This window comes from Drosophila obscura, unplaced genomic scaffold (assembly GCF_018151105.1).
Source record: "Drosophila obscura isolate BZ-5 IFL unplaced genomic scaffold, ASM1815110v1 contig_179, whole genome shotgun sequence".
In the NCBI taxonomy this organism is placed as follows: Eukaryota; Metazoa; Arthropoda; class Insecta; order Diptera; family Drosophilidae; genus Drosophila; species Drosophila obscura.
Genome location: NW_024542766.1, coordinates 1,131,759 through 1,159,725, shown reverse-complemented (window position 1 = coordinate 1,159,725; position 27,967 = coordinate 1,131,759). Strand labels below are relative to the sequence as shown.

Genomic DNA, 27,967 nt, shown 5'->3' with positions numbered 1-27,967 from the left:
ACAACATCTTCAACATTCATTTGCATCGTGCAGTTTCTTATGTTTATTCAGATTTTGTTTAAATAATATATATATTTCTTCCTCGCAATAAATAATACTTGGCGCGTGTTTTTCATTGTTTGTGTGTGTGTGTGTGTGGATACGTATATCAGGATAAAATAAATAGCCAGCGTAAGTAGCGTAAAATACATTCGATTTGATAATACAAAGGCTTGCTCTAGTAGGCATTTGTCTGGATTGAGAAAGTGGAATTATCTTCTATAGTAGACAAGATCTTTTTCACTGTGAACTGTGGACAGCATGTGGACAGCTTACAATTAACAATTAGTAAATAGGAATTTGGACTTTTGACTAAAGCACATTTAAAATTCGTTGAATGGAACAGTTTTTCTGTTACCCAAGGCATATTCCTGTCCGTGTCCAATTCATTCACAATTTTGTGGTGCGCCGTACGGCAAACGACATAAGGGCATGCTCCAGCCGCATGTGATAGGGCAACTTGCGTTCCTGGACGAGAGGCTCGTCGCCGGCAGCACAGCATTGATTGCGGCAGCACTCGCATTGATTCGGATCATCGCATTGATCATACTCATTATCCTCCTCCTGCTCCTGTTCCAGCTCGTAGGCCTTCTTGGCAGCGCGCTGCTCGAATCGGAGGTAGAATGCGAGGCATACGAACAGCATAAAGACCAGTGCACACATCGCACCACTCGCAATGCTGGCCTTCTCGAGCATGGGACGCGGACGCTTGGGCAGATAGGACCCGTCGATTTCCTTGTACTCGCACCGCTGACCCATGAATCCGATAGCGCACTCGCAGCTGTATACCGGAAGATCGCCGATCTTCACGGCAAAGCAATGGGCATCGTTCAGGCAGTACCAGGCATCAAATGTCTCTGGGCACTTGTACGTGGGGAATGTTATGTTGGGCCTGGGGGTCGTCGTTGTGGTGCGCACAGTGGTTGTGGTTGCTGGGGCCTGACTGGGCGGCAATGCTGTTCCCGACATGGACGACGATATGGAAGGACGCGGCTTGGGCACCGTGCGGCTGGAGCAGGCCTCAATGCAGGCCGGATATGCCAGGCAGCCGATCAACAGCAAGGCCAGCAAATACGGTCTTCCCATATTGTAGATCGTCTTCACACCAATTGTGCTTGTGGAATGCATCATTATTATTACAATTTGTAGCTTGTGTTTCGATTCGTTTCGTTTCCGGATTTTTTGGATATTTCGATATTGGTTTTCTTTTTGGCTTGCAATCGTTGTTTGGTTTCTTTAAAGCTTACAAATAAACTAGAAACTATCACAAAATAAATTAAAATGTATATTCTCCGCTCCGCTAAAGAGCGTCGTCAGCGTCGACTTTTGAATTGTGTGGCTTGAGCTCTACATATGCTGATGTTTGAACATAAAAGTTCAGTTCATGGGGCGCATGTGTATCTGCGGAGAAGACGAAATTGGCATTAGTAGTGATGATAAATAGGGTGAAGTCTATGTAGGCTCTAGAATTGTGTACTCGACTAAAACAAAGAAAAAGTATAACTGCATTAAATCAGAAATATGTACTCTATGTATAGACAATGTAATCAAAAACTGATCCGCAGCTATGGATCGTCATATGTATGATATAATACAGTTGATAAATTTTTTTAAAAATTTCTGCATTTTTCATGGGTATGTCCCCCCTTCCATATCACTTGTTGAGAATCACGACCAAATTCACTTTTTTGGGTTTTTTTTTTCAAAATCAATTTACGTTGTTTCCCGTTGATTATCCTAGCTCATCAAAGCTGGCTGTGATATGCGTTGGGTATCCATATCACAACCACTTGATGAGGCTTAGATAAGCAACATCATAATAGATGTGGCATCATTTTTGTTTTTGTTCATTGCAATGTTTAAATTATAAAAATATAGTATTGTAAATTAAAACGTGTAATGTTGTTAATATTTTGCACTCGATTATTTGCGGCGTTTGAACCAATTTCACACATCAACTCCCCCCGATAAGCTGATGGGTCTGATCGTCCGCATTACAGTCCTGGCCTGTAGACATTCAACAGCCAATTTGTTATAATTTCTGCGCATTTCGTGGGCCAAATACGTGGTGGTATTTATTTTTTTAATGAGTTAAAATTACTCTGAAATTTGTTTCAAACGCATGCAAGTGTTTTGATGTTCGTGGAAAAGATAATATGATTATTTCATTATTTGCAAAATATAAAATGGGAACGAAACGCTCGCTATAGAATCCCTATATAGAGATGTAAGTGCGTGTCGGGGTGTGCTGCATGTGGGGGTGGGGGGTGGATACATACGTATTATGATTGATGTACGATACATTACGCCGAGCTCATCAAAGCTGGCTGTGATATGCGGGCAAAGCAAAATGCATTTCACAACCACTTTGTGAGCCCAGCATGAATGTGCCAATAGTTTGTAGATAGGATTCTTCAGGATCATTGACTGCGGGATTTTAGAATTTTTCAATTTTGGATTAATGCTGATGTAATGATATATATACATATATATAAACGAAATAAACACACTTGCAACGTTACATACAATAAGCACTGTTTTCATTTTCTTGGATTTGAGTTTTTTGATTTGATTTTGTTGACGGTCTGGTCTGACGATTTATTTATCTTGTCTTGAGCATCGTGTCGCTCCTCAAAGCTGGCTGTGATATGAATAGGCATAAAAAGGCAAACATTTCACAACCACTTTGAAGAATGACACAAGGCTTCACCTTAGGCTTCTTCTGATTCGATTTCTTTGGACAGCCAGAGCGCCCCACAGATGGTGCTCGGCTGAGATTCACATTACGATTGTCTTTTCTCATGTTCTCACGGCCACGGACTGGCTTTGACTTGTACTTTTTTTGCCGCCACCGGCATAATAAATAAATATACAAAAAAAAAAAAATCGACGACAACATGATCATGATGATGCGTCTAGCGATAATACACAAATATGAATGGACATGAATGGCAGCGGCAGAAGGTACGTACAAATAGCTAATTTAGCAAATTTTCGACATTTCAACAGTAATAATATATGTAACGCGTAAACAACAATCACATACATTGATAAGAAACAAGAAACCAACAATAATGGTAGGATATATGGAATAGCCAGAATTCAAAGAGTATTTAGCTTGGGCCATACATACTGCACACACATCTGCAAATATACCCTTTGAACTCGACGAGTGCTAGGTATCAGAAACAGAACAACAACAAAACAAAAAACGGTCAACAAATTTTTGGCGCCAGTCTGTAGCAATTTGTCGCCAAATTCTTTGGCATTTCACGTGATAAGAAAGAGGATCAACGCGCAACCACGTCGCAAAAATACATTAATTACAATCGAGAAATGCGAGATGCATATGCATATAGTACATATGTACATATATGCATGGATGTGTGTGTGTGTTTTCACAGTTAACAATCGCAGCATTGCTGCACTCTCTCTTTCTCACCCAGCAGACATCTAGATTATTAAAATTTCCGTTATAAAAATTATAAGTGTGTGTTATGTGTGTGTGTGTGTACATACTACACATGTACATATTTCTTCGGGAGGAAGTAGGCAGAAATATGCGCAAAAAGCAAGTTGAATAACCATATAAATTGCGTTGAACTTGCGAGCGTGTAGGTCAAGATCAGCGGCTCGTCATTTCATTTTGATTCCATTTCTATCACAAAACAAGTTCGATGATCGTTTTCATTGCTACAACAACCTCGTAAAACTGAAAATACCTACGATTAAATGACAAATGCGTGCAACCAAAAAGTACAATAACAACAATACAAGCACAACAATAATAATAATACCAACAACATACTAAAAGCAACAAAACGGCGTGCATACATACATGACAACAACACTCGCTAATAAAATACTGTTGTACTGTTGGGGCAATCGGCATCTGCATCGGCACGGCGTCTTGTCTTCTTCTTCTCTACTTCTTTTCAGAGTTCGTTGTTGCTGTAATTTTCATGTTGCCTTGCTCTGTTCCATTCTTGGGCGTCGCTGCACGAGTTCGTTGCCTCTTCTTTTGGCGCTTGTGTGTGTGTGTGTTTAGAAAACTGTAAGGAAAGCAAAGTGTGTGATAAATATGGTTTAAGCGAAATTCCAGAACAAGAACAAATCCCAAGCAACGCTCTCTTCAAGTCTCTCTCACTGTGCAATTTAAAAAATTTACCGGTTTTTTGCAAGTTTTATGCTAAAAGAGAGCGAGAGACAACGCTTTAGCAGAGACACCAACCAATTGAGGTGTGTTGCGTGTATACACGAGAGTTCAAGTGCATGTGCCTGTATGTGTGTTGATGACCACACACAGACGCACTCTCTCTCGCTCTCTTTACCAGCAGCGTTCACGGGGGATGGAGTAAATGAAATTTGTTCACTGCGTCTGAGCGTGTACATGAATGTGTTGTATGCGTGTGTGTGTGTGTGTGCGCGCGGGAATGTTGTCAAGAATTCTAAGAATTTTGCACAAGCCGAAACGGGGCGCGGGCAAAAATCCACATCAAAAAGAGAAAACCATATTAAAATATATATTCTAGTCCGGTGCTTTATTAAATTTAAGCATAAATTTCACACAAACTAACGCACACAGCCATAAAAGGCTACTCTGTCACACAAAGAGAGGATGGAGGGGGAAAAGAGCGCGTGAGGGCGTTGACCACTTTGGAATATAGAAAAGTATACAATCTTCGACCATTTCCACAATCACAGCAAAAAACCATTACTTTTGCATAGCTGACAAATAACAAATTTTTTCAATCAAATTCGAAACCGGCCTGGCAAGGCAAAACGGCGAAAAACGTTCGCTGCCGCCGCAGCAGCTCAAAAACACAACCGCACCGCGAACAAACCGAAAACGAACTGCACAAAAATACCCCGGAGTGGCCAGACTGCTGCAATGAGAGGCGTCCATACACCGCTTCTTTTCTGGCTGCTCTCTCTCTCTCTCACTGCGAGACGAAAAATGAGGCTGAAGCGGCATAAATAACAACAATGCGGCGCGCGGCTTTCGAGCTTGTTTCGCAGTTTTGTTTTTGTTTTGGTGTTGCCACAAGATTTCGCACGATGTAGGATCAACATGTTATTGACATGCCGCCACTGCCGCCACCGACGCCATTGGAACGAGTTTGGGGGAGCAAAAAGGCACACAAACAAGAAGCGACGCAGCGCGGTGGTAAGATACGAAGGAAGGACAGGACAGAGACAAGGGACAGAGACCCGACCCGCCAGCCAGGCAGGTAGCCGGCCAAACGGGACGAACAGGATGAAGAAACGCAGACGACTTCAGACTCTTTCCCCCTCCCCATCCTGTGCTTGTGTTAGTGCCGTCGAATTCACGGAACTAGGGATTCTGGTTGCTTCAGTTCGTGCGCAGGCGCGCACGTAAACAACATTCCTCAGGAAATTTCTCGTCTCTCCCCCACCTTTCATGTAGTTGTACGTTAGATGCGCGCCAAAAAGCCAAACCAAAAAGGATGACCGCTGGCCATGGCGTTGCCAGACTGCCGAACCGGAGATACCTCATTTTGGTTTTGCGCTTAATAACGCCCACAACCATGTAGCAATTGTAATCATACATATACGTACATACATATGCACTGCACTACAACGACACGTTTCCGGTAGTCGAACAGACGGGGCTGGGAGTTCACTTTGAGTTGCAGCCGGGCCGGTTCCCCGTAAGTGGGCCGCCGACACCATTCCAAAGCCAATTGACGTCACATACAATACAACAACGAAGTGCCGAAGAGGAAAACGCCAACCTGACACAATGTTTTCTGGGTTACAGCTTACGGATGTTGTCTGGGTCTCTTTGTTGGAAGATATCAAACTGTTTATATAAATCGTTGGGAAGTTATATCTGTTGTTTTATCTGAGCAGATCTTGATACTTTCCTTATCCTGGATTAAGCAAACCTCAACCAAGCTAAATACCTCAACAAATTCCACAAATAAAACATTCTCTGGTAAGACCTGTAGACTCTGTGCAGTGGAGGAAGAAACAACAAAACATGTTCTTTGTGAATCCCATCCTACTTGTGCAACAATACAAGATACATAGCACCACACACCGCCCAAGATCAACTGTACAAAAGATGATGATGAAAATGTTAATAGATTGCCCTAGGACCTGCCCTCATTCTGTATCCATCTTGAACGCTACGCTTTTGCACTTGCATTTCCCTACAGGTTCTCCTTCTTCGTATTTTTATGCCGTGTACCTCGTAAGGTATATTGTATTTCTGCACTTCTAGTTCTTCTTATATACTTGATGGGCTGCGATGTCCTTCTGTACATATGTGGAGTCTCCCAGTAGCTCAAGTTTAATCGAGAAAAGTCCTCTGAAATCTTAAATATATATATTTATGGGCATCATTGCACCCAGAATAATGAAATGCATCTTCCCTGGCAAGTAAAATGTTCTAAAAAGCGGGTATTTCTTAGTCGGAATGCAGACTATAGTTATTACTTGTTTCTCCATTTTTTATGGTGGTGATGTTAATATTGTTGCACTTGTTGTGTGCGGTTAGGACATTGAACCAGAGGCAACACAACACAATGCACGCAAATCCATACAAACAAACACAGCGCAAATGTATACATACATATGTACGTACACAAGTGCAGATTCTACGTATGTACCTACATATCTACTATTAAAAATCAATAAAATAATGCTGCAGCTACATACATACATTTAGCGGCTTCTCTAATTTACATATTTAATAAACATACAAACAACGTAGAGTCAGTATTAGAGCGAGGCTGTGACGATAAAAGGTCAGGTTGAGAATATTTTCCAATTTCTGCTGCTGGGTCGTCTAGTCTGGGTCGCGAGACGTCTGACTAGACAACATGCAAATTGTAACGGTAATCATTAGACACATACACGTGCACACTCTCTCTCTCTATTTCACCACTCATACAATTGAACGTGCGTTCTCATATTCGTTTCATTTGCATGCATGCTCTCGCTCTTGCTCTCGCTCCCTCTCTATCTGTCACTACCTCTATTCTATGCTGAGTTCGACGGCCTTCTTACGTAAAAACAACAACACCGAATCAAATGCGCAGAGGCATTTTTCTTCCAATAAGCAAGTGAATGAAGGGGCGGGGTGGGGGGCTGGTCTCAAGGAGGGGAGCTAAACAGTGTTGCCATATCGACCGAGACATCAAACTCGTTTTCACTGTTTTTAGTGTAGTATGAGTGTGTGTGTGCATTCTGGTGAGAGAGTGTCTTTTGCAACTGTACAAGAACAATAAAAAAAAAACGACTAGCATAAAAAAAACAACCCAACACACTCTGCGCAGACGCCAAGCACACCGTTCCCTTGCTCCCGCTTTCTGTTAGCGATACAGCATAAACTGGCTGTCTGTCCGTTTGTCTGACCCGTCTCTTTATGCACGCTTGTGTGTGTCTGTGTGCAAGCGATTTTTATTTTTCTGAATGTAAAGGAAGTGGCACGTACTGTACTACTCAGCACACCGCCGCTCTGCTGCTACCGACAACAACAACAGTGACAGCCGGATCAGGCTGGGAATGAGAGCGGAGCGTCGCATTTGGGTGTTCTGATTCCACTTGGTTCCTAAACAGCGGTCAGAGGCCCAATGGTACGGTACAGTGGTTGAATAAAGTGAAATTTCAAGGAAGCTGAAATTCGTGGCAGATCGTATGCTTCTGGAAAATATGTTTCGATAGCGAGTTAAGAATAATCTGAAATATGACGTTTCTTGATCAGCATCAATTGCCGAGCCTATATCTGTCCGACTTGTTTTCTAGACTCATGTGATATTACACTGTTAAAATTTTATTTCAAAATTTCGCCACATGGTAGATGAAGATTTAGTTGACAGATGTAGCTGATGTAAAAAGTAGAGTCGTGGCCACAGGAGCGACTCACAACGTTCCTTCTCGTTTTGCTTCATTTTCAGCTTCTGTTGCCCACTGTGCAGCGTCTGAGCGGCCACACAGCCAGGCCGCGCCGCTCGCGCGCTGCTGCCGACAAGACAGACAAGTCTGTTTGTTGAAGTGGCAACGCAAGAAGAAGACGCCATGCGTATTGGGAGGCTTCCAAAGGAGGGTTGAATGACGAACGGACAGAAACCAGGGAAAGGCGACAGCGGGTGTGCCACAGCATTATAAACAGGAAATGGAATTTACAAACACAGACGCGCATGCACATGCACATGTACACGTCCACGTCCATACATATAAGTCTGTTTGCTCAGACATGTACTATGCTCATATGTATGTATAAATTGGTGATGAGCCGACAAACGGACGCGGTACTTAATTGATAAATGGGCACACGAGAGACAACAAACGAAGCCAGAGCAAAAGAGAAAGAGATGAAGATGGTGATTGAGAGCGAAAAGCGTATACAAAGTTGATTGAAATCAATAGTATACCAAAGCAAGTGTGTGATGTCTATGTATGTATGTATGTATTTACATGTGTGTTTTGAAGACGGCGCAGCGCGTGGAATGTGTGAAAAAAACGCGGCCAATGACGGCAATCAAACGGCAACGTCAAGAACAGAATGTTGAACTCTGGAATGTGGTTTGGCAGTTAAAGATGGACACGGACCTGGGGGACGGGACCGGGACCTAACCTAATAGGGAAATGTTCAGGTTACTGACTGTGTGGAGACTTATGTACGCACCTGATAAAACATAAAGATAGGTGGCAACCACACCCTGGCAGGCAAAGGCGGCAGCTGTCTTTTGAAACTATCAACATGTTGCACAATGTATGTACATACAGATTCACATGCATGACACTATACACACGCATACAGTGAAGCTATTGCAGATGGCGACGGCGTCCGCATCGTGTGTAATTTTTTTCTCAGAAATGAGCAATGAATGAAATTTTGTTGTTTTCAGCTTAAACTCACACAGGTATGCACACACACACACACGCGCGCTTTTAAGAGAGAAAGTCTAGACGACATGCGCGTTGCCAACGATGTGTAGACAATTTGTTTACTTTTTGCGCTACAATTAACAAATAAAAAAATGTCCGAAATATAAGAAAAAGCTGCAGCAGTATGTTTTAGTGCAGTGTAGTAACCTACATTTGTGCCTAGTCCTGCCAAAGTATCCGCACTCAAATAAACAAAAAGTGTCGGCAGTCGCAGGGGCAAAGCTGTATTTAAGCATGCTATTGTTAATGTGTATTTGCGGTGGCAGCACAACACACACACACAGATTATTCACGTAAAACTGTCTTATTTTTGCTTTTTGCATACACAACACTCACACACACTCAGGCATGCAGAAACTCTGGCACGCAATTTCATTCCCTCCAACACACGCGTCTTTTCTAACTACTTTGAGGATGGGAAAATATTTTATGCTAGCTAACTTTACATAAATGGTACACTTACTTTGTTGTTGGCCTCTTGTAATTTACTTTTTTCGCTTTCGTAGTAAAATTTTTTACAAATTTGTGTTGCAAGCAGCGTGACCGTGACGATAACGATAAAAAATACCATCCTGCCAAAAAATAAACACCATTAAATACCATTTCAGTATCGAGAAATACCATTTAAATACCATAAATTTAAAACATTAATTTCAAGTGTTTCTATTCCATAACTTTGATATTCCGTTTAATATTACTAGCTAGTTGGCCCTCTCAGCCCTAAACAAATAACGGTATCCATTTCCTCAATACATTTTGTTCTAGATTGGGTAGTTTTCAGAACTCTTTTTCATTGGATTGTTTACATATTAAGGTTCAAACAAAAACGGCCAAAGCATAAAACGTAAATGTTGACTAAATGTGACGTCATTGTTGCTGGTCAACCAAGTCCCAGCCCAGTCGGCTGTGTATTATTTATTACCTAAGCCTAACATTTGATATTTCATATTACGAGTATATTAATTTGAAGATGAATAAGTTCATCAACAAATAAATAAAGTCCTCCGATAGTGGGATTTTTCGACGCATCTATGAGACGAGTGAATAACGCTTTAGGAAATTTTACAGTATTGCCGAGTGGCAACCTTCAAGGGACGCCATTTGAAAACAAAAGCGCGGCAGCAAAATTTTACTAAAAATCAGATAAATTCCGATATAATGGGAGCCAAAGCGTCTAAAATTGAGGGCGAGTACTTGCCAGATACGCCAACATTGAATAAACTTCGGTTGGGCAGTTGTAAAGCCGAAAATTTGGAAATGACCACTCCAATTAAAGACAGCAACGCATTGCTCGACCCACGCTCGCCCAATGGCTGCCGTACACCCTTAAATGTGAGTTTTATACAAAGCCATTTACAGATTCACTATATTCCGCTGCAGTTCTTACAGCCAGAGCAGCAGGCACAACCTGTGAGGACAGCAGATCACCCCACATCGGCGCCGACCGAAAATGCATTTTCTCAGCTGCGCAAGCGTCTGCTAAAGGGATTCTCTCTGAACGATCCGCGTTCACCACAGCTAAATCGCACACCGCTCATACTAGATGAAGTGCGCTCCCTGAACCTGGATGACACATTTGCGGATCTCTTTGTGGATACACGTGCTCCAGCCCGACCAACAGCCGAGATGCCAGCAGCAAACAGCATCGATTCGCCATATCAGAGTCTATCACCAGCGTCTGCCGAACCAGGCGATGTAAGCTGCGACAGCTTTGGCACGCCGCCCCAGACACACCACAACAACAGCTCGCTGGAAATTGTTTCCCTGCCGTACGATGAGGAAGAGACCATGCCCTGCACGGCGGAGCTGCCGGGGACGCCGCCAGCGCAGGGGCACTATGATCCACGTTCGCCCAGCATTGGGGTCGAGCGCACGCCGATAATGTTCTGCGACGACGAAGAGGAAGAGGCACGCGAGTCAGAGATGCTGGAACAGATCTTGGAAACGCTCACACTCAATCTCAGTGCGGAGAGCAGCATGGCCTCGTTTGCCAGCGCTGGAACCGACACGAATCTGGAAGAGCCCCAAATACCAGGCACCTCGGAGAGGCAGCCGGCAAACAAGCACTTGGACCGAGTGCGACTGGGCAATAAGCGACGTGTGGCTCCCCGTAAGCCGGCACGCGCCAGCAAGACCAAGATCTATATGGATAAGGAGTCGTCACCCTCCGGCGCAAGTACACCGAAAACCACACCCCAAGCCACACCAAAGCGTACACCACTCAGCTGTGTCAAGAATCGGCCCCACTTGCGATCTCGCTCCGTGGAAAGGGAGCTGCGAAAATCGCAGTTGCCGCTGCATAGCTTCGATGATCAGTTGAATCATTCGGAGCGGTTCAATGGGTCCAGCCTGCGCAGGCTGATGTCGGGCACTGATTCCCAGATTGGCGCCATGTACTAATCCTATTTAGTAGTTCCCACCTGCCTTATGCCCAGCCATGAGCTACCAAATCATTATATCTAATCATACCCATATTCATTTCACTTTCAAATAAATCATTTTATTTCCATGCTTTTATTTAATTTGTTTTTCTATGCTTGTACATAATTTCACACAAAGGCTGCAATTACTGCTGGTCAAGAGTCCTGAAAATCTTGTTTAATTGTTTTCAATGCACAGGAAACGCATGAATATGGTCAATCCGAGAAAAGGACATTATTTAAATGTTTGCAAAAGCAGCTTGGAAAACAGCACTTAAACCTCATTTTATAAACTACTATCCAAGAAAAGAGAGTCCTGAAACTAACAAATCTTGTAGAAGTTGTATTTATCAATCGGATGGAATTTCCATATCCTAGCTGAAGCCAGTTGATCAGCATTCCGAACATACATTTCATTCCGTTCACACATTTCATTCAGGACACACATATGTGCGTTTTATGCCTCGGCCCATTTTTTTTAAACCTTATTTACTAAAAATAAACAATAAAAGAGACTCCTTAAAATTAGCCACCATTGTAGAAAATTGATTCATCCGTTTGATAAAACTATATATTCAGCGCTGAGAGGCCTAGAGAGCTGGTAATATTAAACGGAAAATCTAAATCAAGAAATGTGATTTCTGATCAACAAAATATAACGCTAACCCATTGTCGACAAGGGGGCATTTAAATTTACGCGCGAATATTGTGAAACCTGAAACATTTTAGCGCAGTTGAGGTGAAAGATGTCATGGTAATTTTTTTTTAAACTACCGGATAAGGATAATCTTGGATCTACAAGAAGGGTTTGAAATAGCATTATTTTTCGCGGCTGAACCTGTTTAAATAGTGCGGGCTTAAGTGGGTTAAGTTTCTGTTTCCTCGGTATATTTACGGCATTCTTCGGTTTATTTCTGAGGGGTCGACAGTTTATTTTATAAATCCGCGGTCACACCAGTGTGACCAGTTGCGTGTCGCTGCTGCTGCCCGCGTCCTAATGTAAAATGTAAAAGCAAAGCAGATTGTGCAAAGGTAAAGCCAAAACAAAGGCAAATAGTGAACGGTAGCGACAAAAGTGAATTCAAACACAAATAAATCAACAACAAATACAAGTTGTGAAATAGTTTCAGCGGCTGTCGCTGTCGGTGGCAAGTGGCAAGTGGCAGAGGCGATAAAAAAATAGTTCTTAACAAAAAACAGGTTTACTGTGGTGCCAGCGGAGGGGCGCGAGATGGAGTGTGTGTGTTTGTGTGCAAATGTTTGGCTGCAAGGCCCCCACTGTGCTGCACAGTGGGCAAACCTTAATGTGCCCCACTGTAGACTAGAACTTGTTTGGAGCCCGAAATCAATGGGAAGCACCGTTTGTCCGCCAGAGCCGTTAGTTTTTCGTTGCCTCCCATTGCCGATCAAATTCCAGGCAGCGTCCCTCCAACAACACCCATACCCCACCCCCACACACACACGAGCCACAATCAGCTGGCTCTGCAGCCGACGCAGCTTGGGGCAGAGGCAGTGGCAGCACCAGCTGCGGCGTCGGGCACCTAGCAACAGCGCGACCACCAGGAGCGGACTCGAAGCAGCCTTCAGACTTTTGGGGCGCGTCCATAAAGTGGCAAAAGGAAAAATAAAAATTGTAACGCTATTGGAACATCTGTCGTCGGACGACTCAAAATCCAATCAAAAGCAGCTACTGGAATACCATTAGTATTTTAGTATTCTACTACTTTGTCCTCTGATGTTCGCCCAATAGCGACTCCATTCCAGCCCTGCTTTTCGCTGCTGCTGCCCCCGTCAGCTGTGCGATCAGTGCGCAGGCGCCACACACAAACACTGACGCACGCACTCGCATATAGCCAGCAGAGCAGCCACAGCAGTCTTGTTACTGCCTAACTTTGTCCTGCAAAATTGCATTGCTGGCGTCCCGCTCGCACTCACTTACTTTGGCAGTAATGCTGCCGGAAAACGGTACTCGGCTCTCCGTTCAGTTGTCGGCACTCGGAGTCGCCCCGCAGTACCGTAGTCTCGGGTAGTCGGTTTTACATAAGTTGACATCCACATACTCGCGTGCCACACAACGCGGGGCTTACTCCGCTCCGGCTGTGGCTCTGACTGTGGGGGCCTCTGCTCTGGGGCTTCAGTGACCGGCTGCAGGTCCTTTGCTCAAGTTCTGGCCGCGCTTTCATTTCCACATTTCGAAATCAGCTGCTGCCAGTGTGTGACGTCTGTTCAGTTCAGTTCAGTTCAGTTATTTCCCCTCGTTTTTCCCCACGGAATTTTCCTCTTATTTTCCTATGTGTTTTGCGATTAGTAGTCGTATTTTTTTTTTGGGAAACCGGCTCTCTGAAAAGGTTCGCATTAACCATCATCATCATCATCATTATCATTATTATCATCAGCAGCAGCAGCAGCAGCAGCAGCAGCGTCGACAGTTGCTGTTTTTTCAGCTGTTCGTTTGGCTCGAAAAAAGTTGTTAAACTTCTTTTATTTTTTGTACTACACATTAATTTGTCTTTTTTTTCTATTATTTATGCCAACTATTTGCCGTTTGCGTGGGTCACTTTCAAAAGCGTTTTTTTCGTTCGTTTCTTTTGTGGTTCCATCATAAAACCAGAAACTTGATTTATAATCACGTACGTGCGGCCAGCAGTAAATCAATAAAAACAATATTAACCGATCGAAGAAATACCCAAGCAAATCAATTAATTTATATATTGTACAAACCAAATGCAGCCAAAGTGTTGATCGAGTAAAACAAAACAAAAATACAACAAAAAGACAGAAAATCCATCCACCAACATGTAAGGCAAGGCAGGCAGCTCCGCAAAGTTGGCTTTTGCCCCCACCCCCCTCGCCTCCTCCAAAGATGGCCGCCAGGATGTGCAGCAGCAGCAGCAGCGTTTCCATCGTCATCATTTAGCTGCAGCAGTCGCAGTCGCAGTCACAGCCGCAGCCGCAGCAGCATCCATGCAACATGTCTTCATACACATATACACACACAAATGTATATTACCAACGCACACTCTCGCATAGTCCACTCTTAAAGGTGAGTAGTACTTAAAGTTTTAAGTTTTAAATACTCTGCAGTCGTAAAAATTGGGTGAACAAAGAGTCTCTGCACTTAATGGCCAAGCAGAAGCACAAGAGACGGCGGTACAAGTCGCGTCAAAGTATGAGAAGTGCAAATTAAAAATAAAATAAATGCATACGAAGAACAACAAAAATCTATGGAATATTAATAGGTAACACACAAAGTATGATCAGAATTCTAGCGGTGCAGAGGTTCCAATACTAGTCCAAAATTTAAACGAAAAATTCATTTGAAATTGCATTGGGGAAAAGTTCTATTTAATATTTAACCAAATACCCAGAAAAAGTTTTCAATAAGTTTTTAAATTCTTGAACAATTTAGATGAAAATTAGAAAATGTGAAAACGTTTTAAATATATAATGTGCCAATTTGAGAACATTTTTGGGGTTTAGTTATTGTAAAAGAGAATCTCCCGCATACATAAATGTATATGTACGTACGTACATATGTATGAATGTGCATGAATGTATTTGGAAACCTTCGTCCATCGGAAACCCCTGAGATGTGTCCAATCAAGAGAATCGCATGATGAATGACCTCAGCACAGACTCCCCATCAATCTTCGCACACACACAATTGTCTACTTGCCCCGCACCAGCTCCCGGTTAATATTTGGCCTGGGATATTCTTTGATATTTGGCGACTCTCGTCTTGGGGCTTTTGTTTCCCTTTCGCTTGCGTGCTTAGAGCATCTCAAAGTCTAACATTTCTTTTTCGGTTTGGCAGCACACGAAATAATCTTGGTGGCAAGCGCGAATTTTTACGACTATTTTCGCTGGGAGTAAGACTCGAAATTGGAATCGGATTCGGACTCGGACATGGAGCTGGAGCTGGGAGCTGGAGATGGAGTTGGAGCTGGAGGCTGGGACCTGGTCAGAAGAGAGTTCAACCCAAGTGGAGGGCAGCAGCAGCAGTGGGGCTGAGTTTTTATTTTTATTTGGTCGCGAGCCCATTGAAAAAAAGCTCGTCAAACCAGTCGCCGCCGCCGTTGTTTTTGCTCTTGCTTTTCCTAGGCCTGGCCTGGGCAAACTGGCCCCCGTTGATGACTTTTTACATAGCCGTTGGCCCGAAGAGCGAGTGAGTGAGAGGGAGAGAGTGAGAGACGAGCGCTGCGCTACGCTGGATGGTTGGGCCAAAAGATATCAAGAGATACGATATACTCGGCACAAGAGCGGCAGACCCAAGCCCAAGCCCAAGCGGACACCCGACGACTCTGAGTCCGACTCTACAAACAGACAAAACACACGTATCTAAACTTGTTTGAAACGTGTTACATTTTAAGAACGTTCGCCGCAAGCGGCAAGTGGCAATAATCCTTTCAAACTTGACAGCGTTGCCATGATGTTCGGGTACATGGGGGCAAAGGGCTTTCTCAGTGGTGGTAGTCCCCGAGTGGGAGTGGCACATTGACTGAGTTCTTTTTTAGTGCCTCACATACATACATACATACATACATACATATATATGTACATGCATGCATTCAAGTATCTATGTATCTGGGGGATCGCTATATGCTATATGCTATATGTTGGCTGTCATTCGTTTTGGTTTTTCAGACATTTTGATTGCCGGTTTTGGGCTGCTTTTGTTGCCATCATTTTCTGTACCCTCCCCCGCCCCCCTTCTGTTGGGCCTTCGCCGTCGCCATTTTCATCTACACACAAACAAACACAAGAGTCCTTTTACCCAAATCCCACACAAAATAAAGCAAATCCAAAACGAAAGGCTGCTGCCATCGGGGAGCTTTCGAAGACCGAAACACCCTGGACAATCTCCCATTAGCGAAATGGAAGCGCTAATTTTGAATCACACGAGAGGCGCATATTTATTTCCAAATGTACTGAATATTGTCATTCGTAAGTGAAATTTGGATGTAGCATTCCAGTAGAACAGCGGCCAGCACGCTTCGAGCTCGAAAACGAACACGAACACGACATGTATTTTGTTTTTGAATTCCCGGGTATTCTCTTCAAGAGTGGACTGCATCCAAATCACAGAACAGAAGATAGGGTACAATAAAGAGTGGAGTTAAAAAAAAGTGAAATTGATATTTTCGCACAAATTGCCGTTAACAAGGATGGGGGTGGTGGTAAGGGATGGGAGCTGGGGTATGGGGGTGGGAACCTAGGCAACGTTAAACGAAATATTTCCCTGTCAAAATTTGGTTGAAAATGTTGTGGAGCAGCAGCAACAGCAGCGGCAGCGGGGAGAAGGAGGTGAAAAATCAAAATAAATGTGAGAGAAATAAAATAAAAGCGTTTTTTGGCGGAGAGGTGTGTGCACACGGAGAGAGGAAATTGTTTACCGTGGTTCCAGAATGATGTAATTTCGCGTGTTCGTGCAATTCAATTTCCTGCCGGCGGAAGCCCGCATGTCGCTCCGTTCCGCGTTCTCCGACCCATTGGAGGAGCCCCAAACATTCGTTCTCCCATCATAAAAGTACACCCATAGCCATGCAGAGCTGCAGCTCCAGTTCCAGTTCCAGCCCCAGGTCTAATAAAGTACTGTCCAAAAAACTGTTTGCCAATTCCACGTCTCTTTTTTTTTTAGTCTTCATTCAAACTTTAATTGTCCCCTCCAGAGCCGCCCCCCATGCGAAAACTGAGCTGCGGGAAATGGAAAATACATATGTACATGTGTATATATATTGTATATAGTATTGTCGTATATTCAATTTGGTGAAAATCTGCCATCTAAACAGTTTATCCGTTTTAGACAGCCTCCGCCTCCGCCCCCGCCTCCGCTTTCATGGCATTGGGAGGAGTCAATGAAAATCTCTTCTTATGGTACTCTATGTACCCGAAACATTCTTTGGGGCTCTTCCGCTTAGCTTATCGCTTTGTCAGACATTTAGATGACCATGTGCCGAGTATATTTAATATGCCAATATTTATAATTATGGATTTGTTGCAGAAATAACAAGCGAAAAAAGTAAAAGCTTCTTTAATGTTTATATACGAATATAGAGAGTATTTTTACTGAACAGATTACATAATGAATGTCCAAAGTGTATGAGAAGCTTCGTTGAATGGAATTTGTGAAAAATATTTGCCATATTTCGCATAAATAAATTATATTCAAAAGACCGACCGACCAACCGACCCCCGGTCAGGGCCTGCCGCCTGCTGGCAAGAGCCTGGAGGGGGGTAGGGGTAGGGGGCATTGCCTATATTAACAATAATTCCTTTGTGCCCCGGGCATCTTGCCAAAAAGTTGTGTGGCTGCCTCCTGCCCTGCCCAGCCCTGCCCTGCCCCACACAGCAGGCGACGAACGTTTTGTGGCCAATTTCCCGTACCCAAAGGCCCGACCGACGCTTTTTGTGTGTGTTCTGACCCATTGTCCGAGTCCAAGTCCAAGTTGAAGTCCAAGTTGAAGTCAAAGTCGAAGTCAAGTAAAGCCGGACGGACACAGGGCCTGGCCTGGGCCTGCTCTGTTCTGTTCTCCCCGTCTGACGTTTTGGGACTGGGACTGGAACTTTTTAAATTCAAAACTTTTCCAAATTGCAACCTCACGAACCCCGAAACCCGAAACCTTGCGAATGGCAGCAACCGGCGGCGGCAGCAGGACAATTGAACCTCCGCCTCGGATGGAACCGGTTTGGAGCAAGTGGCCCTGCAGCGGGATTCTCAAATGGCTGTTCGTTTGGTCGCTGAGCAGCGACCAGAAGCTGCGAGAGGCCGAAAAGGATCTGCTCGGCCACATGGCCACCCCATGCCAGACATTTTATATCGACATTGGCGATGTGGTGGGAAATTCGGACAGGATTTGGACACTGGCAATGAACACCGAGGACCCAAAGCATGTGCCTCTCGTGGCCTTGCACGGCCGCGGCGCGGGACTCGGCTCGTGGCTCCTGAATCTGGATTGCCTCGCCAGCCAGCGACCGGTCTATGCCATTGACATGCTCGGATTTGGTCGCAGCTCTCGTCCCATGTTCTCGGCCAAGGCGCACATATGTGAGATGCAGATGGTGCTGGCCCTGGAGGCGTGGCGCGAGGAGATGCGTCTGCCGCAGATGATACTCTTGGGCCACTGTCTGGGCGCCTTTGTGGCGATCTCTTATGCCCTGGCCTATCCGGATCGCGTCAAACATCTCATCCTGGCCGAGCCCTGGGGCTTTGAGGCGACTCCCTCGAAAGCCCTGGGCATGCTCAATATAATTTCGGGCTTTCTCAATCCCTACTGGATCCTGTGGAGTGTGGGGCCCCTGGCCAGCATTCTCCTGAACGACACACAGCCCCAGCCGCGTCTCAAGCAACAGTTTAGGGAACTTCTGGAAGACGATCTGAACCACTATCTGCAGCAGTGTACGGCGGCCACGCCCAGCGGAGAGTCAGCCTTCCAGACACTGGCCCAGGGGCAGGTCTCCTGCCACAACTGGCCGCACTGGCAGCGACAGTCACTGATGGAACGCACCAACGAATTGCCCAGCAATCTGGGCTTCTCCTTCATCTGTGGAGCGCAATCCCCCATGCACACGCTCCCCCATTTGGCCCTTGTCCAAGGATCGGGCCATTATGTGCATCTGGAGGAGCCGCAGGAGTTCAATCAGCATGTCCTGAACATTTGCCACACCATCGATGGCTGAAGCCCCCGCCAAAATGCCCCGAGCACACACAACACGACACACAGAAATTTTCTCGGACCAAATTTTAGTGTAAAATCCCTCAAAGAAGATGCCGTAAAAGTATGCTTATTGAAAGTGCTGCCGCTGTCTGTTATATATGTAGTAGTAGCCGCCATTGAAGCGGAGAGTGGCCACATCGTAGGCGCCCGTCGCTCCAGCGAACGGATCCCCGGCGGCGCGTGCCGTCGACGTGAAGTTGAGAGTGCGATAGAAGAAGGCCGTCAGGAAGCTGGCACTCACAACGAAGGCCACGAAGAAGCCCAGACAGAAGATGCAATCCTTGTTGATCTGCATGCACAGGCAGATGGCGGCCCCAAAGTCCCCCAAGGCTCGCAAAATGCGAGCGCCCAGGGACAGGCGACCCTGTTCGGCTGCCGCATTGGCAGGATTATTATTCGATCGGATCTGTATGGTGTGGTGGGTGCGCTCACAGGGTGGTCGCGTATCGGGCTGGTCGCTCGGCGGCGGTGGAGGTATGGCCTTCACCTCCACCCGCTGTCGGTGTGGCGGCCTTGTGACCGCCGTCTGGGTGCCCAGGTCGCAGATCTCTGGTATCTGAATAATCACCGCCGTACCAGAGTCCACCGTCACTGTGACTTGCTCTGGGTCGTTGGTTTCTTGATCCTCGCGCCGCACCTTCTCCTCGATTACGTCCAGGCGGAAGGTAAAGTTGTCCAGCATATCGATGAGGTGATTGAGGCGACCTTCAGACCTGCCAGTCTCCGGCTTTTGTTGGCTGGTGCTGGGCATCTCATTCAGCTGGCAGCAGGATGGTACAGCGGCGGGTACATCTGTTTCGGTGGCACCCACAGTGGCGTCTCTCAGCTGGACCACAAGACTGGCCGCTACAGGACTACTGGTCTCTGCGGCGGGGCTCTCTTCTGCTTCTGCCTCCGAGGACGCATCTTTCACATCATTCTTCGTCGTCGCTCTCTGAGGGTCCATCTTGTTTTTGAAATTAGAAATTTTGAAGGTCTCTCTTTAGTCTGCCAAGTCCTATTTCTGTGTGACAGCTGCCAGAACTCGATTGACTGACATTTAGCCGGAATAATGTTGACTCCAATATTGTAAAACCCCTTTTCGAACTCTTCTAAATTCCATCTGTGAACGTTAACTACTACATGGCGTGCAGAGAGCCGCAAGAAACCACCGCCGTTGTCGTTAATCAGCTTATTAGCGATCTGGTCCTGGAGGCAGTCAATGAACCTGCCCCCCATAAATTGCCCCCACCGTGCGGGTCCTCCACCTGCCAACGTCTCTTCGACATTTTGGGCTTTCAGCCATACGGCGACGAGGACGATGCTGATGTCGCAGTCGATGTCCGTGTCTATGTCGAGGACGATAAGAGCAGCCTCGATGCGGTCATCGCTCCCAGTTCCCGTACGCTGATGAACAGCAGCCTGCCACTGAACGATGACCGCATTGCCAATTGGCATAGTTGGGTGACCGAGGCCCTGGCTGAAGGTGAGTGTGCATCGCATCGCATCGCATCGCATCTAGCCAGAGAAAATGGAGGGAAATGGAACTCTCGCCCTCTGCTTCTCTCTCTCTCTCTCCCAGTGTGGCTCAGCAGTTGAGACGAGCGCACGCACACTGAGAACCGACCTCTAAGAAACATCCCCTGCCACCCACAGAGCATACCGAGGACGATTCAACGATCTACATGAAGGATGACGCCCGAAAGTCATGTACGCGGGCCGTGCAAACGGAACAGCCGCGCAGTCGTGCCAGATCCGATATCGGCTGCAACAGCATCCCAGGAGATCGTGTCTTCCTGCCCACGCCCTGTGAGCAGACGCGCCAAACGATCTACATCGACACCGTGTCGCCGCCCGTGCCGAACGTGTTGGCGCGACCCCCCCTGGCCGATCGCTTCTGCTACATGCTGACCGATTTCGCCTCGGCGCTCTACTGCAGTCTCGCCATCATGTGTTGTTGCACCCCCACTATGTTGCGATAAGTACCCCCACACCACCCCACCCCCACCCCACCCCAGTGATAAATCGATCCTGAATTTAATCGAGCGCAGCGAATCATTCATTTAACTACTTGGGGGGCTCAACCGCAATGATGTGATCGGTTAGGAACTTTCTGTAGTGTGCCAACAACAGGTAGAGGCACCAAACGCACACCAATATGAACAGCAAGTAGGGAACGTTTTCGCCCATCATTAACAAGCAGCCGATCAAAGCGTCCACGGCATTTAGAAGGACATGCCACAATCTGTGGTGCAGGGGCGCCCGTTGCATGTCTGTGGCCGATGTCACCGACGCCACTTCGATGTGTATGGTATGCTGCTGCAACCGGCTGGGCTTTTCCTTCGGCGACACTCCTTCCTCTGCTGCCTTGGAGTCGTTCTTCTGCTGTTCCAGCAGCGTCCAGGATGTCTGGATGCTCACCTCGCAGCTGGCGGCCTGAATGGTGCGTTCCGACGCAGTACCCGCCGACAGCCGCTCATTTTGATCTTTGGGAAACGGATTATAGATTAGAGATCAGATGGGATGATCGCTTCCCCACTCATACCATGGCTGGGAACACGCTTCAGTTGATTCGCAGCCACGCCCTCATGCTTCTGGTCTCCGTCCATGATCTTTGTGTAGCCCTCGAAGAGGTTCAGAAGTTCCGTAAAGCGTTTGTTGATCTGTTTGTGGCTCAGCTGCACCTGCACCAAGTAATGGGATGTGCTCTGGTCTGATGGCTGCTCGGAGTCGTTCAGCGATGCCACACTCGGATCCTCTGATGCATTCTCAGTGTGTGCGTACACGCTGGAGCTTGCCTCCCCTAGACTCTCGTCGTGAGGTTGCAGCATGATGTGTATGGCATGGGTTTGTTTGGTTGTTTCTCTGTTTGTGTTTGTTTGTTTTTGTTTTCTGTTGTTGTAGAATGTGTTTAGGTGAATTTTATTTTCTGTCTGCCATTTGTGTCATTCCCAAAATGTGAAAAAGGGTTGCCTGGCTGGCTGCTTGATGTATGTATCTCGGGTATCTGCTCGGGCGGTGGCCTGGGGCGGGGGTGCTCTTCTGCCATTGAGCTTCGTTGGCTAGTGGATAATTTTTGCGCTAAATTAAGCAATTTCCTGCCATGTCTGGGTCGGAAGCAGCCTCTCCTGGCTCTGGCTCTGGTCTGGGCTCCTGTCTCTAATCGTGGCCACTCCACTGTCCGTCCGTCCGTCCGTCCGTCCGTCCGTCCGTCCGTCCACTGACACTTCAGGCGCTTTGCCCCCTCCCCTCTCGGCTGTCGGCCATGGCATTTTCTGTCTAATATGACAATTATAACGGTCTAGTGCACTAATTCTATTTTGCATAAATGCATTTTGAGGAAGCCGAATCAAACGAAAGGGTCATCAGGGCGGTGCTGGGCCTCAGATTAAGTCTTCATTCAGCATGTGAATACGAGTAGAGTAGAGTAGAGTATGTAGATCCATTTGTCAGAGAATAATTATTGGAAGAACAAACAAGTCAGCGCAGGAAGAAAATATAATATATAACTGAAGGATCCCTCATGCAAATTTCCACCAAAGTACAGAAATAAAATGCCGCGCAATACCAAAAACTTCTTGGGTATACAAATATAATAAATTAATGAAAACTTTTGCTCTTTCACCTCACTCCACCCCACCCTACCACACCAAGCCCATAAACTAGCATTTTATTTTCTGATATTTTGTTCCTTTCTTTCCTTTTTTTCTTGTGGCTTTTTGAACAAATTTTAACCGCAATTTCCGTTCAATTCCAAAAAAAGCTGACTCCGCTGGTATATATTTCATAATTTGTTCGAGGGAAACTTTTCGATGAAACGAAACTCCATTAAAGCAGAGACATAATAAATTCATGGAATATCTGCCTCGGCAGGAGGTGGTGCATGCTGGTGGCATGGTGGCATGGTGGCATTGGTGGATGGTGCAAGACTACGCACATTTGTCCGCCAGCTGCTGGAACGGATTGGCACAGGGGGAACTTCTGTCGATGCCGTTGTCCTAAGTCCTACGGCTATTGGCGTCCTCTCTCCTGTGTCCTGTGTCCTGCGTCCTGCGTCCAGTTGGCGCACCTGCTACTCAGGGGTTGTCCTGTTCGGCTGCATCTTCTGCTACTGATGCTGCTGCTTCTGGGCGGTGGGGGCCATTGTTATCATTTAAAAGGCTTAAGTGCGCCAAAGATTTATATTTATATTTGAAAGGGAAGAAGGACACAAAAAAAAAAGAAACCAACAACGACGCATCCGTCCATGCAACGAGAAAATAAGATAAACCAACAAACACTTTATTGATTTTCCTCTTGCATGTGTCGCTTGTGACGCTCTCTCTCTCTCTCTGTGTGCGGCTGCTGTTGCCAGGCATGGGGCCTGTGGGGTCCCTTTTTCCGTAGTGCCGCAGTTTTGTCGCCTGTCCAAAAAAAATAAAAAAATTGGGGGGAAAGGGCCGCAGGGAAGAGCCCAGCCTCAGCCCCAGTCCCAGTCCCAGCCGCAGTCCCAGCTCCAGCTCCAGCACCAACGCCTGCGCTTGATTCATCTGCCAGCTGATTGGTGTTTGTGCGAAAGCGTTGGAGCAGAACAACTGTGTGGGATTGAGTGGCCGCCAGCCTTCCATCCATCATCATCCTGCACACACTCCTGCCCCATCCTTTCGTTTACCCTTTGGCTGTATGTTAAAGCTAATTTGTGTTGCCTGCTTCTGGGCGTGTTCCCCTGATCACTCGCTAGCCATATGTGCATCTATCACAAGCGGGAATCATCTGGCTTCTGAATGAATCAATCGGCAGGTTTAGATAAATAAATAAATATATATTTTCTACAACATATAATCATCCTTCTGTACAGAATTAATTAAGATCTAAGCTTTCTTTTGGTGAGGTTCCTCTCGCTGTTGTATTTTTATTTTTTGGCAATCATCCTGATTATTCTGGCCGGCCTCTTTCTCTAGAATTTATGAGGTGTTGCTGATTATTCTCAGTGGCACAAAACCCCCCCCAAAAAAAAAAAAATAATAATACTGCAACTGGCCAACAAATGGAGTAGGCGTCTAACCGTTGCCAAAACTCTCGAGACTCCGCCTCGTGCCTCTCCTCATCGCATCAGCTCGTAAATAATATTTGTTTAGAAATATTTTTGCCTTAATGCTTGTTTGTTTCCTATTACTCTTGGCCGGGTCGTTTATCATCGCTGGGCCAGCTCCAGCTGCAATTGCGGATGCTGCAAAACGGAGCCCATAGGACAACCCAAATCCAAGTCCAAGTCCAGGCGCAGCATGCATTCAATTAGCGCCTGGCAAGTAGTTTTGGATTTTCATCATGCCATTTTATCATTAAGCCCATAATTTCTCAACTCATTCTTGGACCGGCTTCTGCTCTAACTCGTGCTATTTATCATAATAATCGTGTGCCAAGATTTGTTACACTTTAGATTTGAAATCCTACTCGCAATTGGGAAAAACCTTGAGGGACAATTCCGATCCGAAATTCGATGAGAAAAACTTAGAGCTAGTCTTTCAATAACTCTGTTTAGATTAGTTAGTGCTTCTATCTATAATAGATTGCATCCAATTTCGTATTGTGGGTGCTCTATTCCATTCGGCTCAATGTACATAGAAGATAGTAGAGGTCCATGTCACAGTCGCTTACAGCTGCCAAAGTCCTCAAAGCGTTGTCAAAACGTTTGCCACTCTTGTCTATGGCAAAAGGTAAGTGAAATTTCCGGGTGAATCCTCCCCAAGGTCTCATGACGCTCAGGCCTCAGGCCGCCTGCCTTCTGTGGCAATCAGTGGCCGTGGAAGACTCTTACCTGGCCACTTGGGGCGCCTAGACCAGGGGTGTGCTTGTGCCCAGCCCCCCCACAGACCCCCCACAGCTGGTTAGTTGACATTTAATGGCATTTGACACTCTCCACGGTGTGTCCGCAAGACAGGAGCAAAAACATCACAGGCAAATACAAAATAAAGCGAAAAAAAAAAACACGGAGAAAGGAGAGAATAGAATATCCGTAATGGAAATATTGCTAAGAAAATCAATAGAAAATGGTAAAGGAGACAGCAGCAGCCACCAGGCAGGCACCAGGCAGGCACCAGGCAGGGGATGGAGCCGGTCGAGCACTTGCCTAATGAAGTTGTTGCCCAAAGAAGGGACAACAGCATCGAGGGAACGGGGAAAATAGAATAGTAGGAAGAAAACCAGTACTCGGGAAGCATCCCAGGAGCAGGAGTCCGAGCAGGAGTCCGCGTCCGCGTCCGAGTCCTAGACAACAGCAATAACAACATCAATGCACTTAATGCTCTTGTTTGCTTAACTTTATTTGATGTCCTTCCTTGCCTTTGCCTTGCTTATTTTTCGCCGTTCTTTTGGTTCATATGGGTGTGCGGATGGCAGGGTACCATCGCTATGACATACACCCTGGCAGGGGCAGGGTACCTGTGATGCAATACAAATTAAGGCCAATATTTCCATCTGCTTTTAAATACTTATAAATATAAATTAGTAAGGGAAATTGTTAATTTACATTTTTCTTAATTTTTTTTGCGTTCAGATTTAATGAAATTTACTCCTGGCAAGTGTATTCGACATTAGGTAGTTGTGTCCATTCTTCATGCTGGTTTCCTTGGCTGCGTTTTCTATTTGTTTTCCCTCGACAACTACACACACACACACACACACACATATATTTGATGTTTACGCAAAAGTCAGCAGCAGCAGCAGCAGGAGTAGAAGTAGTGGCAGTAGCAGTGGCAGTAGCAGGACTCCTGGCAGCACATGTTGACCACTTAGACTCGCAGCAACAGCAAACACAAAAAAAAACAAACACAGGAACAAAAACGAGAAAGAAAGAAAAAAGCGACACCAATTTTCTGGTCTCGAGTGTAATGCATTTAGCGATGGTCGAGCAAATGTACGTTGTCCGATACGGCTCGGCCCCCTGTCATGGCTGGGTACCGGATACTTTGCTTATTTTGCGGTCAAATTAATACCGCTGCAGGAGGCATGCAGGCAGCAGGCAGCAGGCTGTGGCAGGATGTCTGAAACTCGTTCACGTTGCATGTATTTTTAATTAATTGCGTGCCTCCTCCCTCTCTCTCTCCCTTTTGCTGGCCAGTGCAAGCAGATGGGTAGCAGGAGTCGAGTCGAGTCGAGTTGATTTGAGTCGACCATTGCATGCCATGTCCTCCCATGTGGCCAGAGCCAGAGCCTGCTCGCTCAAGTCCCTGTTCCTTGTGGTCCTTGTAGTCCTTGTACTCCTTGTGTGTGTGTGTGTGTGTGTGTGCTTGATCCTCATACTTTAATAGGTTTATGTCCACCTTTTTTGTGTGTGCGAATACCCTGCCTTAACGCAAAGGATGAAACAGAAATTCATCCTTTCCCACAGACTTTTGATATCAATTCTTTTGGGGTACATGTGAAATTATAAATTATTAAATATTGTAAATGTTTCAAATGCAATCGTATGCCGGTGGAGTGTCTCCAGTTACATAGCATCGAATAAGTATTTGAAAGCCCGTTCAGAGCTACTCAAAATATAATAAACAATGCTGGGAATATAATTTCAAACGTATTTTTGTGGAATAATTGTGATTAAATCAAAATAGATTGAAATATACACTGAAAGAAGTCGAAGCGACACTCAAGAGGCATTAGCCACTGCTGCTGGGATAGCAGGGCATATCATAGTCGTATCGTTTCAAACGCTTTACGACTGTTGGTCTTTTCGTCTGGCCTGAATCTGACCGCAAGCCAGAGCCGCCGCCGTCACCAGCAGCGCTACATCATTTGCGGTTAATTGTAATTAAAGTTCAACGGTATGCTCCACCGCACACATGCCCCCAACTCATCAGCACACTGCCCTGCCGCTCTCTGCCCCTCCTCTGCCACTCTGCCAGTCTGCCAGTCTGCCCCACTGTAGTATTCACATCGACATCCTGTGTGCGAGACCCCAGCAGTCGGTGTTCATTATGCCAAAAGTAAGTCAAACATTTTGATACGATTCGGTGCGCTTCAGACATACAACCCGAGACATATACGACAAATTTATATTGTATAAAATATTTTTGTACGAGTATATTGTCAGTGTACAGTGTCTCTCAGCATAGCGACTAATTTCGGCAAACAAAATTCTCTGAAACGTTAATTAAATACCAATTATCGCCGCAAGCATGCCGGAAACCAAAACCAAGACGATCCCCAGTCCCAGCGATGGACGCGACAACGCCGACAACGATGTGACAATGGCAGCCACCAATCGGCTGGTTGAACGCCCCCAGGCGGCGGCACCAACCAACAGTCGCCGCCAGCCACGCAGCCGCCTGACGCAGGGACGACGAGATGCCACCGACTTCACGGCCTCCCAGGAGGTGAAGCTAAAAGCCGGGGACATGCGCATGGCCAAGATCCAGATCAGTCTCTCCAATCTGCGGACCGAAATGGAGGAGACAAACAAGCAGCTGCAGAACCTCTGCAAAACCATCAAGGTTGACGTGGATGCCGAGTAGAAAAACGATTTTGGAGGGTTCCCGGATGTGTAGGATTTAGGATTGTTGCTGAGATGATATCTAAATTTATGTGAAATTCATTAAATAATTATGTAACATGCTTAAGAAGAATATAAAAGATTGGAAAAATCCATCGAATGTCTATTTTTATACAATCCCTTAAATGAGGGTTAAAAAATGCTACAAGAAATCTCTGACTTTCAGAGTTAAAGAAAATAAAAAAGAAAATTTCTTATTATTAACTTTTATACTCTTTTCAGGTGGCGTTTCTCGGAACCTGAGTCAGAGTTATTCCCGTGATTTGGCAACAGAACCAACTGTGAGGAGCATCCAACAAAAAGCATTCGGCTGCTGTTTCCCAGAACCAACAACGAGACAGAGAGAGAGAGAGAGACAGGTATGTGTA

At 45.8% G+C, this 27,967-nt stretch overlaps 6 protein-coding genes and 1 long non-coding RNA gene across 13 annotated transcripts; 4 read left to right on the top strand and 3 right to left on the bottom strand.

Annotated features, from left to right (window-relative positions):
- Positions 1-15: 15 nt before the first annotated feature.
- LOC111080794 (protein spitz) lies at positions 16-9,523 on the bottom strand. Of its 2 annotated transcripts, none has more exons than XM_041592448.1 (3): positions 9,422-9,523; positions 3,878-4,091; positions 16-1,440 (listed from the first exon to the last, which is right to left on the bottom strand). In XM_041592448.1, the coding sequence occupies exon 3, from the start codon at positions 1,168-1,170 to the stop codon at positions 430-432; it is 741 nt and encodes a 246-aa protein (XP_041448382.1). In that variant the 5' UTR covers positions 1,171-1,440; positions 3,878-4,091; positions 9,422-9,523; the 3' UTR covers positions 16-429. The 2 variants fall into 2 exon arrangements, with proteins under 2 accessions (XP_041448382.1, XP_022232302.1); XM_022376610.2 differs by lacking the exon at positions 9,422-9,523 and adding an exon at positions 4,758-4,885.
- A 372-nt stretch (positions 9,524-9,895) lies between these two features.
- LOC111080544 lies at positions 9,896-11,469 on the top strand. Of its 2 annotated transcripts, none has more exons than XM_022376221.2 (2): positions 9,896-10,290; positions 10,348-11,469. In XM_022376221.2, the coding sequence occupies exons 1-2, from the start codon at positions 10,117-10,119 to the stop codon at positions 11,356-11,358; spliced, it is 1,185 nt and encodes a 394-aa protein (XP_022231913.2). In that variant the 5' UTR covers positions 9,896-10,116; the 3' UTR covers positions 11,359-11,469. The 2 variants fall into 2 exon arrangements, with proteins under 2 accessions (XP_022231913.2, XP_022231912.2); XM_022376220.2 differs by having other exon boundaries at positions 9,897-10,290; positions 10,339-11,469.
- An 858-nt stretch (positions 11,470-12,327) lies between these two features.
- On the top strand, positions 12,328-27,952 carry LOC121403975. Of its 5 annotated transcripts, none has more exons than XR_005967621.1 (3): positions 12,328-12,410; positions 14,109-14,421; positions 27,822-27,952. It is a non-coding gene; the product is annotated as an uncharacterized LOC121403975 (long non-coding RNA). The 5 variants fall into 5 exon arrangements; XR_005967620.1 differs by having other exon boundaries at positions 12,331-12,410; positions 13,990-14,421; XR_005967617.1 differs by having other exon boundaries at positions 12,333-12,410; positions 13,946-14,421.
- On the bottom strand, positions 19,093-20,131 carry LOC111080557. Its single transcript, XM_022376235.2, has one exon. The coding sequence runs from the start codon at positions 20,037-20,039 to the stop codon at positions 19,161-19,163; it is 879 nt and encodes a 292-aa protein (XP_022231927.2). The 5' UTR covers positions 20,040-20,131; the 3' UTR covers positions 19,093-19,160.
- On the top strand, positions 20,113-21,062 carry LOC111080553. The gene is made up of 2 exons (XM_022376232.2): positions 20,113-20,558; positions 20,729-21,062. The coding sequence occupies exons 1-2, from the start codon at positions 20,216-20,218 to the stop codon at positions 21,052-21,054; spliced, it is 669 nt and encodes a 222-aa protein (XP_022231924.2). The 5' UTR covers positions 20,113-20,215; the 3' UTR covers positions 21,055-21,062.
- On the bottom strand, positions 21,109-22,018 carry LOC111080552. The gene is made up of 2 exons (XM_022376231.2): positions 21,618-22,018; positions 21,109-21,558 (listed from the first exon to the last, which is right to left on the bottom strand). Exons 1-2 carry the CDS (start codon positions 21,901-21,903, stop codon positions 21,140-21,142), a joined length of 705 nt encoding a protein of 234 aa, XP_022231923.2. The 5' UTR covers positions 21,904-22,018; the 3' UTR covers positions 21,109-21,139.
- On the top strand, positions 27,045-27,679 carry LOC111080560. The gene has a single exon (XM_022376241.2). The coding sequence runs from the start codon at positions 27,226-27,228 to the stop codon at positions 27,559-27,561; it is 336 nt and encodes a 111-aa protein (XP_022231933.1). The 5' UTR covers positions 27,045-27,225; the 3' UTR covers positions 27,562-27,679.
- Positions 27,953-27,967: the final 15 nt, after the last annotated feature.

Coding starts and splice junctions, on each gene's coding strand:
- LOC111080553 (XM_022376232.2), top strand. CDS start 20,216: ATGGCGTGCAGAGAGCCGCAAGAAACCACCGCCGTTGTCGTTAATCAG. Junction 20,559..20,728: donor GACCGAGGCCCTGGCTGAAG/GTGAGTGTGCAT, acceptor TGCCACCCACAG/AGCATACCGAGGACGATTCA.
- LOC111080794 (XM_041592448.1), bottom strand. CDS start 1,170: ATGATGCATTCCACAAGCACAATTGGTGTGAAGACGATCTACAATATG.
- LOC111080557 (XM_022376235.2), bottom strand. CDS start 20,039: ATGGACCCTCAGAGAGCGACGACGAAGAATGATGTGAAAGATGCGTCC.
- LOC111080560 (XM_022376241.2), top strand. CDS start 27,226: ATGCCGGAAACCAAAACCAAGACGATCCCCAGTCCCAGCGATGGACGC.
- LOC111080544 (XM_022376220.2), top strand. CDS start 10,117: ATGGGAGCCAAAGCGTCTAAAATTGAGGGCGAGTACTTGCCAGATACG. Junction 10,291..10,338: donor GCTGCCGTACACCCTTAAAT/GTGAGTTTTATA, acceptor ATTCCGCTGCAG/TTCTTACAGCCAGAGCAGCA.
- LOC111080552 (XM_022376231.2), bottom strand. CDS start 21,903: ATGCTGCAACCTCACGACGAGAGTCTAGGGGAGGCAAGCTCCAGCGTG. Junction 21,559..21,617: donor GAAGCGTGTTCCCAGCCATG/GTATGAGTGGGG, acceptor CGTTTCCCAAAG/ATCAAAATGAGCGGCTGTCG.